At 47.6% G+C, this 14,052-nt stretch overlaps 2 protein-coding genes across 3 annotated transcripts in view; both read right to left on the bottom strand.

Annotated features, from left to right (window-relative positions):
• Nucleotides 1-2,092: 2,092 nt before the first annotated feature.
• On the bottom strand, nucleotides 2,093-7,597 carry AKAP5 (A-kinase anchoring protein 5). The gene is made up of 2 exons (XM_040557905.1): nucleotides 7,492-7,597; nucleotides 2,093-6,287 (listed from the first exon to the last, which is right to left on the bottom strand). The coding sequence occupies exon 2, from the start codon at nucleotides 5,714-5,716 to the stop codon at nucleotides 4,124-4,126; it is 1,593 nt and encodes a 530-aa protein (XP_040413839.1). The 5' UTR covers nucleotides 5,717-6,287; nucleotides 7,492-7,597; the 3' UTR covers nucleotides 2,093-4,123.
• A 3,110-nt stretch (nucleotides 7,598-10,707) lies between these two features.
• MTHFD1 (methylenetetrahydrofolate dehydrogenase, cyclohydrolase and formyltetrahydrofolate synthetase 1) overlaps nucleotides 10,708-14,052 on the bottom strand; it is a 40,758-nt gene continuing 37,413 nt past the window's right edge. For both annotated transcript variants that reach the window (XM_040558657.1, XM_040558658.1), the window contains exons 27-28: nucleotides 11,816-11,924; nucleotides 10,708-11,634 (exon numbers count right to left, since the gene is read on the bottom strand). In XM_040558657.1, coding sequence (XP_040414591.1) covers nucleotides 11,835-11,924 — 90 coding nt within the window. In that variant the 3' untranslated portion in view covers nucleotides 10,708-11,634; nucleotides 11,816-11,834. The remainder of the gene's footprint in view (nucleotides 11,635-11,815; nucleotides 11,925-14,052) is intronic.

The following is a 14,052-nucleotide window of genomic DNA, read 5'->3' as shown; positions in this document are numbered from 1 at the left end:
CACAGCGTGCTGCAAAAAGAAAGAAACATGCAAGTGGTGGCTCCTGAAAATGCTAATCTATATTGTTCCTTAAATAACCGTATAAGCAATAACATCCTCTGATTAGTTAAACAAAAACACATTTAATGTAAAGATTTTTATCTGGCTGCAAATTAAAATATTTCATTACTTTAATACTACCCAACAAGAGCTAACAAGAACCATTTCTCTGGGAAATAAAACTGCAGATGTAAAATGATACTAAAGCAAATTGTTTAAATCAATCTGTTCTCTTGGAGCATTTCATTATTTTGAATTACAGAGGTTGAAGCCCTGTGTCTATAAGACAAGCAGCATTACGGCTTTGCTACCGCTAACACGTGAGTCCACCAGCAGTGTCCCACTTCCATCCATCACTCCCCAGCACAGAACAGAAAGGTTTCCATGTATTTCACAACTTTGCCCAATTTCTTCTATGCATGTGTGAAATCTCTCTCAGATTTTCATTTTATACATAAGCACACATGAAAATATCCATCATCTATTTTTCGGCGAAAGCATCTTAAATTCAAATGCTGGCTTCCTGCTTGCTGTAGATTTGGTCGATTGAAGTCTGTGTGGCAGCAGCAACCTCCAGCAGCTGGAGGTCTGGCCCTCAGCAGCCTGCGCATCTCAATGCTCTTCGGGTGCTGCAGGGCAGGAAAGAAAATGCAATATTTGTTTGAGCCATCATTGTCAACCAGCCATTTTCGCAAGGAATGTTTCAGCAAATACACTTGTTTTCTGCTGGGCTCAGTGTTGACATAACAGAAAAGCTTTTCATCCCTCTGGAAGTGTTCCTGGGCACGAGTTACACTACTTAAACACTCTCTTCTTTGCTGCTAATAATTTAAAAAAAAAAAAAAAAAAACAGCTGTGGGAAATGAAAATACTTAAAGTGACATGGCAAAGCACGGAGAGGGGACTTGTTGAATAGAAAGCTGGATAGTCCCTGCCAAGAGGAGCACTGGAAACATCTGGGAAAAAAAGCAGCGGTGCAGACTGTGGGGTGAGCAGAACAAATTAATTCATTACGATGCTGCTACAAAGCAACACTTCTGTAACCAAGAGGTGCAGCAGAGCAACGAACTCCTGGATGAGAGGGCAGGTGGCCCAGGAGCAGTCTGAACTGGGCTATAGGAGACCAAGGTTACACACCATTCCCGTTTCTTGCAGCTGCCCATGAAGAAAACAGTCCTAAACCCAACCTGCCCGTCGGTGCTCTCGTGCAGCCAGGCAGTCACATGCTTCTCCAAAAATTTATTCTCCAAAAGAATAAAGTCCTTATGTTTTATTAATGTCCAATTCTCTAATCATAATGAAGGAGTAAAGAGTCTTAATTAAGTCATTAATGGCTGTTAGAAGTGTATATTTTGTTCTGCAAATAACACTATTAAAAATGTATTTTTTTTCCCAATTTTTTTATATTGTATAAAGTGCCTGGAGTCCTTGCATGAAAGATGTTACCCAAAAAAATAAAAACAATTAGGGTGTGGGACCCACTTGATGGTAGCAGAAAGGTCTGGGACATGGCGGTTGCTGCTCTCCCCTCTGCCTCCCATCAGCACGGAGCCTCCGGCCGGGAGATCGCGGACCCGAGGCCTGCCAGCAGGAATCCTGAAGCCAGCAGCCTCGAGAGACAAAGCCCTTCGTGCTACATTGACAATAGCTGTCCTGAGCCATGCTCTGCAGGGCTGGGCTCTCCTCAGCCCGCAGATGCTCTGACGCACTGCTCCGGCAGAACAGATCACCCCGCAGTGAATTTGGCTGTCGGGCGGCAGGGCTGCTTGTCTTAGCCAGAAGAGATCTGTGATCCCTCCTAAACAGCTTACTGTAGTCCGTGGGCTCCCAGGAATCTGCGAGTGGAAGCAACTGACCAACAACCAAAAGGAAGCCTTATAAAAAAGATCAAGCCTCAAAACATTTCAAGTCTGTTAACAACATTACGATCTCTTTCTGCTCACCGTACGGCCACCTGAAAAGGCTGGACACAACCAAGTGCCATCAGGTGGGTTCATCTCCTCACGTACAAATCTCTCCGCAGCTGCCCAGTCAATCACAAGGCCAGAAAACGAGAGGTACACTCAAATTTAATGAAGCAACTGCCTGTTATATGTACATCTTTTGCATTTCTTGATGAGAGTCCAGGCTTCCCCCTCCGCAGCATTTTATGGGGCTGCTGCTGCCCTTTGCCAGGCGCTGCCCCGTCCCGGGCCTAGCAGGGCCCCGCACAGCCTCCATCATGGGCATGGCTTCTGCGGGCACTGCAGCAGTTCCAGAGGTATGTGCCATCATCCTAAAACAGCCGCTTTCAAAGTTATGGCAAAATGCCTGAAAGGCATGGTATGAAGTACAAAGCCATTAATATTGTACACTCTGAATTATTGATAGCTTATTAAATAAATTCACAGAAAAAGATGACACTTTTTTTTTAAACACCCTCTGATTTTTCCTGTTGTACTTGTGCAGAAACAAGTTGTGGCACTCACTGCTAGCAGTTCTCTAATAACGACGGAGACCCTTTATCAAAGTTTAAAACGTGGTTGCGCAGCGGGTATCAGGAAGGTTGTCAGCCCTTGTGTTTTAACAGGAACCCAAATACTGCACCGGGAAAAGAAACCTCCGTGTTCCCACTGTGGTCAATGAGCAATCGCCAGGGGAGGCTGCTATTTCTGTACAGGCTGAGAAACAGGCAGGAGAATTTTCTCAGCAGAACAGGCGAACGTTCACGCAGCCGTACGTAAATCACAACCACACAGCTGCACTCCAGAATTATCAAAAGGCCCCTTTCTTTCTGAGGGCTGGCAGTGAGAGGTGATGCATGCCCACACGCACCACGCGTGTGCACACATGCTGCAAACAAGCCCTCTCGTAGCAGAGCAGCTTGTATTTTTGGACAGCACCTGGCCTCTTTGGGCATTTCATGGCAGTGTCCCCAGGCCCTGGTGTCTGGGTTTTCCCTGAGGACTTTGGTGGGGTTGCTCCGGCGTTTCACCACCACGGAGCCAGCAGGGAGCCTGGGGGAACAAGAGGGGAACGCCAGGTTCGCTGCAGTCAGGTCAGGAGGGATTTGCAGCCAGGAGAAGGGACAGACTGCTGCCCGCACACAGGGACGCCGCCAGCAGCCTGTCCAAATCTGCTCCTGACTTAGAGCGATTTCACCACCTGCAGCGCATCACTGCTGCCGAGCTATTTCAACACCGAGGCAAGAGTTGCATGCAGCTCACTGCTATTTATATTACATGCCACATATCAGAAGTACGCTACATCCACGGACAGCTTCACCATGACAGACAAAGAAAGGCAAAGGCGAGGGGCTCCCTGCGGCAGGCATGCTCCAGACTGGCCACGGGCAATCCTGTGTACTGCTCCTGGCAGTGCAGGAGCAGTCCCCGGCAAACCAAGCGCTGGCATTTTCTTGGCATTCACACAGCCTGGGGTCAGCAAGGGGAGCTGACAGTGTGCTGTGCCATGCCTGGCCGTGCACAGGCTGCTTCTGGCAGGGGGTCAGGACGGACAAGAAGCGCTGCTCGCTGCAGCCACACGGTTTCATCTGACGTGACCGCAGGGGTGACCGCGGTTTCTAACCCCTGCATGCAGGAGTACCTGCGTGCAACGCTGAACACCAGCCCTGGCCTGCTCAGCATTGATATCTTCATTGCACATCGCAGTCCCGTCTCCCTCCTGTGATCCCACTGAGCCCCATGCACCCAACTGAACCCAGGGCAGGAAGGTGCTCGCTGCCCCTCAGACCTTTCCCTAAACGTACATACACCACTAACAGCGGGGAAATACAGAATGGATGGAGGCAGAAACGTAGCCTCAACATAAAGATGCCAATAAACGAAAACTCTGTAACGCCTTAATTTTCCTGCAGCTATGGGCAGTCGTGCTGCCTGAAGCCCCAGGCCCAGGGGACGCGCTGTGCAGAGCAGGGCCTGCCACATGTCCCAGGAGCCATTTTACACACACACACATACACACAACTTCACGGGCATGCAGAGCTAACTACACCATGGCCCCGGGAGCCCTCCTTGCTCTCCCCCTCAGGCCACAGCAGCTTGAAAACGCTCCCCCTACTCCTGTTTTGGAGGCGTCGCCACCATCACAGGAAACTGTTGTGTTTGTTCTGTTCCAGAGCCATCTCGTTGACCAGCTGCTCTATGGATGACTGGATGGCTGCCTTCACGAGGGAAGACGCTGTTTCTATGAGGAGCAACTCGTACTGATCCGAAGTCCTGTGCCCCTGGTCACCCAGGCCTTTCTCCTCTGCCAGAGCACTGCTGCCAGCCTCAGGGCCCTCTTTTTGACCAAAATCAAAGCTCCCACTTGATTTTTTATTCCCTTTTTGCTTATTGTGGTGCAAAACCAGGGTCGGCTCATAGTCCTGGTCAGAGTCGTTGTTGTCAGAGTCCACGGCTTCGGTGACGGTGATGACGATGCCGACACAGGTGCCCATGTTGACTTCGGGTTTCTCCTGGTGGCTGGAGCTGCTCTGCATGCTCGCTGCCTCATCTTTAAATGCTGACTGACTGAAATCCATTACGGTCTCTTCAGCTTTGCACTCCTCGGGAAGATTTGTGTTCCTCTCTGATTCATCCCCTTCAGGCAGCTCTTTGCAGATATTAGCTATTTCCTGCACCTCAGTGATTTCAGGGGTGCTGTTGGGCTGCTCTGTGGAGACCGGTGCTTCGGCAGGGACTTCCCTCTCTTCCACGTGCACTGCAGTTTGCTGCAGACTCCCCTCAGGCAGTTGTTCCTGGACGGGTTCATCAGCTGCCACTGAACTGGTGATTTCTGACTGAGTGGTGTGTTCTGCGTGTTCATCAACTGCCTCTGAACTGGTGATTTCTGACTGAGTGGTGTGCTCTGCGTGTTCATCAACTGCTTCTGAACTGGTGATTTGGGACTGAGTGGTGTGCTCTGCGTGTTCATCCACGTCAGGCCTGGACTCTGCCAAGGGCTCACTCTTTCTATCAGCATCAGCCCCTTCTTCTACCGTACCCTTGTCCTCCCGGTCCTCCTCCGCAGGGAGTGGGCTGGAAGGCTCAGCTCTGCTTGGCTCCTCTGCCGGCGCCAGGTCCTCTGGCTCCTCAATGGCTTTATTCGAAATGCCCATCTCTTCGTTTGCCTGGACACTGCCCTCTGACTCCTCCACTACCTCAGAGGAGCTACGTTTTTTCTTGCCTCTTGAGAACCGTACGCAGGGCATCTTCACACCTGAGCTTGCCTTTTTCCTTGGGAAACCTTGTGTGCAGCCCTCCTCGGCATCTATCTCCAGCTGCACCTGGGAATCAGAGGGCACCTTCTTCCGTGAAGAGGATTTTTGCCTTCTTCGAGGTCTTGTGAGACTTTTAATAGCTGCCCAGGCTCCTCTGGGAGGTCGTGGTTGAGCAGAAACTTTTGCCTCCCCTTGGTCTGTGCCGATGCATTGGCTTTTCTCCTCCGAGGCCGCAGAAGCTCCTTCACATGCATCCTTCGAGGTCAGCCCCTTCTTACAGGACTTCTTCCGCTTCTTGAAGCAGAGCATGGAGGGTTTTTCTGCCTGTTCTTCTGACGGGGAGCACGTTGTCCCTGCGCTCTGGGTCTCCAGCTCTTTTGGGTTCTCCATTTGAATTTCCTTAGCTGCCTTCGCCATATTTGCACCTCTCTTTGTCTGTGCTGTATTATCGGTTTTCTTGGTTAATGCATCAGACATAAGAGCTGCAGAGATGCTCAAAGGGCTTTTTTTCCATACTGTTCTCAAAACAATGGTAGTTGTTTTTTAACGAGCTGATGTGGCAGTGTGCAGAGAGAAGTTCTGATAAAGCTATTGCATCCACTTTATAACTCCCATTTGTCTTCTTACTCACTTTATCGCCTCTCCAAGGAGTTCTGGGCAGACTTTAAGAACCAGCTTTCCTTTGCTTCGCTGGCCAGAGTCACTCTCACCTCCAGGATAACCCACTTCAAGTTGTGCGTGGTCTAACAATATGACCACGTAACAGACAGTCTGACACTGTTTTTTATTCCCCCAAAGGATGACAAATCAAGCCAAGAGTTAACAATTTTTATTCACCCCACGGACCTGGGAAGAACTGGCGTTGGCTGAGCCACCTGCAATTCACATTGCACAAGGAACTTGCTTGAAGCAACAGTAAAACGGCGGCGGTGCTCTGCCCCCCAGTGACAAGGTCAGCTGCTACTTTGCCTCTGCTTTCTGCTTCAGTTCCCCACCGCAGGTTAGGTGAGCTTTGCCTCGAAGTGCAGCCGATGCTTCCATCTCTGATCTGTAACATAACAAAAAAATGTTAAGAACCACAGGGCAAAAACGAAAGTATTGAAAAGTATTTTTTAGCATAATATTTTAGTCTGAGATGCAGACGAGGGATGCAAAAGCAGTTCTACCTCAGGATGCACCACAGCATTTTTTTCCACTAATGAGCATCAGTATGCACAGGCAAAATAAAGCCACTATTATGGCAACCTAGTGATGTTCCACCACGGAAAATACTATTTTGCGTGGCAGAAGCAGCTATATTTTTTAATTGCCCACATTATGGCAAATACATTACACACGCATGCATATATTTTCTTCTCCTACGGTTAGCTAAATCTTTCCCCCACAGCTCCATATGCACTCATAGTTCCAGCTAGGGAAATTACACTCTGAGACAGCAGATATTTTTATCTTTAATGCACCATATGACAATATGCAAAACACAGAATACAAGAAGAGGCTGGTGGAATACAAAAGAGAAATCACATGGCTAGAAGGAAGCATATTTATACTACGTGCATGCCTTCCATGGCAACCTCAATTAACACTGCATGTGTTCATCAAAAGAAAAATGTATGTAACCCTTTAAAAAAAAAAAAAAGCCTCAAACCGCCATCAGAACGCTTTTGGAGGTAAAAACGCATATTACAGCGAGCAGCCCAACTTCTCGGTGGCTGTCTCGACTACTTGGGGAAATTGTTGAAGAGCGTTTCGCGCCCCGCCGCAGGTAGCGGAACAATTCCCGCGGTCGCTCCTGGCGGCGCCGTCCGGGCGCTGAGGCCGCGGCTGCCGGAGCGATGCCGGGGCCGGGGCCCCGCCGCCGACCCCATCGCGGGTTCCGGGCTCCCGCCGGGGCTTTCCCCACCGCGCCGCTTTTCCTTTCCCCGGCTCGTTCCGAAGCGGAAAAGGCATCCAGCGGCCAGAAGCACGTGTGAAGGACAGCAGCCCGGTGCTCCCGGCACAGCCCGCCTCATCCCGGGAAGTTTTTTTTTTTTTTTTTTTTTTTTTTTTTTTTGCGGGTGGGGGATTTTCAGCAGGGACCAGGAAACGCCGTGCACCGCCGCATCCCCGCCAGCCCCCCTGTCCCTAAACCCCTCGGAGGGGACGTGAGGAAGCTCCTCGGGGCTGCAGCGGCCCCCAGCGGGGGGGTCCCCCCCCGGGACCCCCGCTCCCCGTCGCGGTGCTCGCCCCCCGTCCGCCCTCACGCCCCTCACCTGCTGCGCGGCCCGGCCGCGGCTCCTGCGCGGCTCCTGCGCGGCTGCGCTGCCGCCGCCTCCCGCTGCAGCCGCGCCCCCCGGACCGGCGGGGAGGGCGCTGCCGGCAGCCCCCCCTCCCCCCGGCCCCCGCCCCAGCGGCCGCCGGCAGCCCCCGACCTGCCCTCGGTACCGGGGATGCTCGGGGGGAGCCCCCTCGCAGCCTCCCCGGGAGCGTGGGGATGGGGAAAAGGGGGCAGCATCCCTCCTCACACCGGGCAGCGCCCGGATCTCCTGGCAGGCAGCGTCCCCGGCTCTTATGGGAAGCATGCCCTCGTCTTACGGGGAGACATCCCTCCCTTCTGGCGAGGTAGCATCCTGACGCTTGCAGGGCAGCAGCCCTCACCCTCTCCCCGAGCATCCCTTCTTCCCCTCCCAGGTCGCGCACAGCAGCAGCAGATGAACAAACCGCAAACTACACCCGAGGCCAAGGTCCTCCCAGCGCCTGAGCTGCGGTTTCCAGCTCGGAGCCCAAGAGCAGCAAAAGGCTCGGTGGGACCAGAGCATGCCCAGGAAGAAGGGGCTGCTGGCGTTTGCAGAGCAGGTACATCCTGACAACATAGGAAGGAAAGGACTCTTGCTCCTGGCAGCTGTTTTTGTCCCACCTGAAACCTTTGCTAGCATCAAGCCCTTGCTGTTAGGGTCACTGCACATTTAGGGCTGGCGGTAAGGGCGGCGAGGTCTAGATTTAGGCCAATCCTTGCCCCAAAATGACAGATAAGTACCTCTTTCACATTGGCCTTTTTTCTTCACAGCTACTGAGATCTGACTTTAAAAAATTGCATCTCCAGCTGTTATGATTGATGGGAGGGCCTCTGGAAAAAGGACTACCCAGTGCAGTGGAAGAACTACATGAAACCACAGTTTGAGATGCTTGAATGTCCCCATTCATCTCAACGGGGAGCTAACTGACGCCCACAAACGTTTCAAGGATGTTAACTGCTTCACAGCATGCTTGCACATAAGAAACCAGGCGAGGCAGCATACTTGGAACCTGCAAGTGGCTTCCAGTGTAGGCTAGCCTTAGAAAAATACACGTGGCCTCCCCCTTCCCTAGTGTGCTCATAGAAAAAAAGGTAGAAGGGGTTCTTCTGGCTGAAATTTCAGCCAGTAAGACAGAAGTGTGTATCACATAACCACGAGGAATTGCCATTTTAAAAGCTCCCCTGCGAGATGTGTTTGCTTGCGTTCGCTCAGGATAATAATCTTCATTTGGAAACGGCTCCTCTCCACGGGGTGCGCAGTGGGTTCTAATTACAATACACTTCTGCGTTAAAGCTGAGCAAGGCCCCTCAGCGCGAGGATATTCCCCCTGGTTCCAGGCGGAGGCAGGCAGCAGTTATGAGGACTGCTAACATGCGTGCGCTACCTCTGGGGTGGCGCGAAGGAGGCAGGTTCTAATCAATCCCCTTTGAAACCACCTCGCACAGAATTCAATTATTCCTGTCGTTTCAGGGAAAGATGGTAGCACTGAAGGGTATGAGACAAGGGAAATAGGTAACAGGTTCAGCAGCAAAGGCAGAGGATCTGCTCAGTAAGCTTTCATACTTGAAAGAACCTAGCCGCTCTGTAGGCTATGATGGTCTTTCTGGGTGCACACCAAAGCACCAGCGATGTGCAGCAAGCCAGCCAAGTAACACCTCCTCCTTTCGTCCTTATTGCTAGTCAAAAAATCTGTATTGTTTCTTACATGAAGTGATGCAAGACTCTCATTACAGCACAGCTAGGGGAATGGACAGCCATAACACCAGCTAAGGGCTCTGGGCCCACAAATAGCCTACAGAAAACAAATTTGTACATAATTAGTTTTTTCTCTAGGCAACAGGAAGAGAAGACAACCTTTCAATATTCAGTTAAAAGAGATTTAAGTATTCTTTGTGTCCAATTTGATAGGGCAAGAACCAACTGCCATACTTAGTCGCAAAGGAAAGAGTTAAAAACTATTTATGAAACAGTCCTGCAAGATGTAGGGTAGGGACAGTGGGGAATACACTTCCTACTAGGCTTAAAGTGCAGGTTAGAAAAGCATCTGCCACTCGCCTCTAGAGATGCTGAGGGCTGTTTTCCATTATTTGCTGCTGGCCCTTACACTTTGTCACCACCTGTCCCCCCATGCGTAGCAAACCCTCCAACAGTTCTGTGCCTGAGCCGCTGCTTTGCCTCCCTGCAGGATGCAGACTAGCGACCTCTTGAACCGTCTCTCTCAAGCACATGTCTATGATCTCATGCTGAACTAAAAGGAGGCTAATCTTAGCATAAATTTGCACTTATCCCATCTTTCATAAGCATCAAATGAAGGTGGAACAGAGCACTTGCAGGAAAGCAGTGCAACAGGGAAGCCTCTGCAAGATGAGAGAAGGAAGATGAAACGTAGGAACTGACAGCAGTCTTGGCAGCATCAGCTGCAGCAATCTGCTGCAAAGGAAGGCTTCGCCAAGGTGCTGCAGGTGAAGAGGCACTTTCAGCCAGGCAGTTGGACTGGTGCAATAACTGGGGAATGTCCCTTCTGACCCCAGGGCCTTTATGCACTCTAGAAAACCTGACTGCCAGTAACTTCTCAGCTGAACACCATCAAAAAGGAAATTTTAGGGGGCTGTGAATGTCTCTCAAATGCTCTTACGACAGTTTCAATTACTCTGTCTCTGCTTCTGTGACAACCAGGTAATTTTTATATAATTATCCTCCCCTCTTGAATAACTTGCTCTCTATATATATAGCGTCTGTGTACTACAGATGCACCCTTACATTGGTGCACACCTACACCACTAATCTCTCAGTTCTCACCAAAATCCAAACGCTTTTAGATTCACTCCTGATCAAAGTAGATGGACCTGGCAAGTCTATAAAGAAAGGGGAAGCCAAAAATATTTAGCTGCAAGCAGGGCAGTCAATAAAACTAGCATCTTAATTCAGATCTTTTGCAGTCAACTGCGAGTAACTCAAATCCACTGAATAATTCAGGTAGTTTATTTCCTATAGATGACACACACCATATAGGAAAAGAAACAAAAATAAACACAGAAAAATAAACACACAGTGCTGCATTGCAGGCAACTTATTGCTGCAATAATCACTTATAATTGTCAATACTGGGACTGCCGCGGTATGCAGTTAATCACAGAAATAAATTCTCCTCATTAATCTCAGCGTGTACATTAAAACCCAAGAAGCACTGGAAGTATTTACCAATTTATTTGTATTAGTTAAAAATCTGGCAACAACTATATTTTTGTTACAAAATGATTTTTGGCCTGCTGACAAAGCCTACTACAAATGACTTGATCACTACTCACATTGTCTTTGTTCACCAAAAAGGTACCTTAGGAATCAAGGCTTGTCGATGGTGTAACCGTACTTACTGTGGAGCATAAAACGGTTCAAAAGACACATTTGGTCAAAGCCACAGACATGGCCCAGAGATCCAGTCTCTACAAATCTGATATCCAGGGATTCAATTTCCAGTAAAAATACAATCTGGTAGTCATAGCTGGGCTTTCTTAAAGAGAAATTTGATATAGCTCAGGTGTCTGCAGAAATAATTCACAGCAGAAGCCAGGGTGAGCACTTCTGGAGAGAGTTGACATGCAGAAGTATTCTTCCTTGTTCCCTCTTTTAAATGAAATTGGTGCAATTTCATAACATGGCCAATTCTCCCACAGTGCGAGACAGGGATATAGAATTCAGTACAGCAAGTAGGAATATTACAGTGCACAAGACTTCCAAAGATAACACATTCCACAAAAACCCTACCGCTAAGGCAACTAAGTCGCAAGACTGTTCCAAAAAGCACCAGAGCTTTAGGATTTTTAATTATTAAAATCATCTCACTGAATCAAGAGGTCACTAAACCCAAGTTTCTGTATTCTGCTTCAGCTACAATTATGAAGCAGGAAGATTGTACAGGAAGTATATTTTATATACTTAGTTTCAGCTAGCTTGGAACACAGTAGTTTAAAAATTATTATGGATTAAAATAAGTGTTTGATCCTTCAGCACTCCTCCTTCCAGTCACTTTTTGCACTGTAAGCTCAGTCATATCTTGTTTTGACTTAAAGATCAGGGCATAGTTCCGTTTACATGACTCATCAGGTGTTCTTCTGGGAGCTAAAAAGAAAAATAAATTTAATTACTATTATATAGTCTGCGGGCAACTTTCAGGCTGAATTATAATCACATGTCATTTGGAAACATATGGCATAATATGAGATTGGCTTAACTCCATTATCTCAAGTTGAGAAATAAAGCACAAACACTGAAAGCCTTCTAACCTGAAGGTGGCACCTACCTTTGGTTAACAATTCCTTTCAAAAGAGACCATTTACTTCTCCTGACAATGGGTCCAAGTCTATATCATAAAAACAGGGTCTTGTAGGAAGTCCTGGCATAGTGCTCATCTGGACAACAAAAGATAAACGGTTAAAACAGAACCAGCGTAGCTTTGCACAGATCTAATACTTAATCTCTACTGAGAACTGTGTTGGCGACAGCTCCTTGCACACCTACTTACTAGCTGGGTGATACTCATATACCATTTTGAAGCATACTGCAAGAACCAGGAACTGGCTTAGTAGATAGATGTGGTATACAGTTCAACCTCTGCCAGGGATTGTGTCCAGGATTTGGCAAACCATTTAAGCATCCAGCTGACCAACCGTTACACGAGTGTTCATGGACTTTGCTGCGAGGAGACAATAATTGCTTCTGGCAGCTTGCTGGTTATTGAAATGATGATGCATGTTTTAATAAACTTTGCAGACTGTAAAGCCTCAACTGATTAAAACTCTAAGATTCTAGAACTTTAACTGTAAAATAATTAGGGATAATTATTGTTGAGACAAGAGCTTTAATTTTTTATTTTTTTTTTAAACTGCAATAAAGCTTAAGTAGAAATGGACAGGTCAGCTTTCCTGATTGGAACATTTCTGAGGTATGCAAGTCAGAGTGGTTGTGCAGTGGCAGAACGGAAGCTAGCAGAACAGCTGCCTGCACTACGCCTGCCTCAGGGCAGTCCTTTCAAGTTGTCCCACTGTTGAATACCCACTTTCAGAGCTGCAAAATGCGAAGCCAGCAGGGACCTCGCTTGGCCTGATTACTAATGCAGATGACAATTTTGCCTTCCCTAACTCAGTGTTTAGCCCAGCAGCGCATGCAGCGCTAGCATGGGCGTCCTACAAAGGTGGACAATTCGTGACCATGCTTGACAGTTTGTGCCAGTGGTCATTTACCCCATAAATAAAAATTCAATGTCTCACTTTCCATTTACATCACTCAGCCTCAGCTTTCACAACCAGTAATTGTTACGCCTGTCTCCATTAGGTTAAAGATCTCTTTAGCAACCTGGTATTTTCTCCCTGAGCAAGTATTTTGCACACCAATCAAATTTTGATAATAAGCTCAGCAGCAAGGTTAGGCATTTTCTGCAGATCTCAAAACTCTGGGAGCTTTTGGAATCCCATCCCATTTTCCTAAGCCATTTAAAAGTGCTAATACCAGTCCCATATGTACTATACCACTGCAGGATGTACAGCCTTATGCAAAGGTAAAAGCCACTTCAAGGTTACCTTTTGTAACGAATTCTAGGACTGCACTGACTTTTTGTCATAGCTGTTCCATTCCAGGACAGGGAAGAGTGGACCACGGAGAGGAGTGGACCTCAGATATGGCTCTCATTTCTAGTTGTATGAATATGTCACTTTCAAGAGCCAAAGCATTAAGAGATCCAAAGTGTCTAGAAGGGTTTTTCTGTTCTCACCACACCTTCTTACCTTGAAATTATATTTCCTTTTAAACCTCAAAATATTTAATTAAAGAACAACAGATTCAACTCTGAGCCAGAAAGGAAAGAAAAACACAAAGCTCAGAAGTTGAGAAAATTTAGAAGTATGATATACCTTTGCAATTAACTCCAGAAAAACAAGAATATGCATGCACTGTTGATTAATTTCACCTCAAATTTCACATAGATCTTCCAGAGAGCAGTGTTTTTACTGTGTTTTCAGCTCACAGTTCAATGGCTGCTGCCAAAAAATTACTCTGAGGCTAACACATCTCCTGTTGAATGGGCTTAAAATAGTGATCTGATTCAAAATGCCCTGGGTTGCTTCTCAAAACGACATCTCTTCCCTGGCTTAGTAGACACCACAGAAGAGTGATCTTCATGTCCCTAACCAGAAGGCTTACTGTTAATTCCGGCAGAGTTAACATCATGATTAACTGCATGTCCAAGAAAACACTACAAATTTGTGAAGGAAGCAGAGAGGAGACTCCAACTTCATAGAAATGGAAGACATCAGAAAAAAAAAGTCAAAACATTAGTTTCTCTGTCTGTAAACATCTTTCTATTGTGTATCTCATTAATGCTGTGTACTCTTTTCTTCTCTAGTACTTATAAATATCCAAAACATCATTGTTTGGATTAAATCTTGGCTTGCAAAAAAGTCATTAATAACAGGAATGAGCGCACTATCTCTCATTTTATCCCAACACACAGAGTACCCCTATAAAGATGTATGAGCCAGACTT

The sequence above is a fragment of the Cygnus olor genome, chromosome 5 (assembly GCF_009769625.2).
Source record: "Cygnus olor isolate bCygOlo1 chromosome 5, bCygOlo1.pri.v2, whole genome shotgun sequence".
In the NCBI taxonomy this organism is placed as follows: Eukaryota; Metazoa; Chordata; class Aves; order Anseriformes; family Anatidae; genus Cygnus; species Cygnus olor.
The sequence above is the reverse complement of the archived record's forward strand: the minus strand, read 5'-3'. Positions and strand labels throughout refer to the sequence as shown.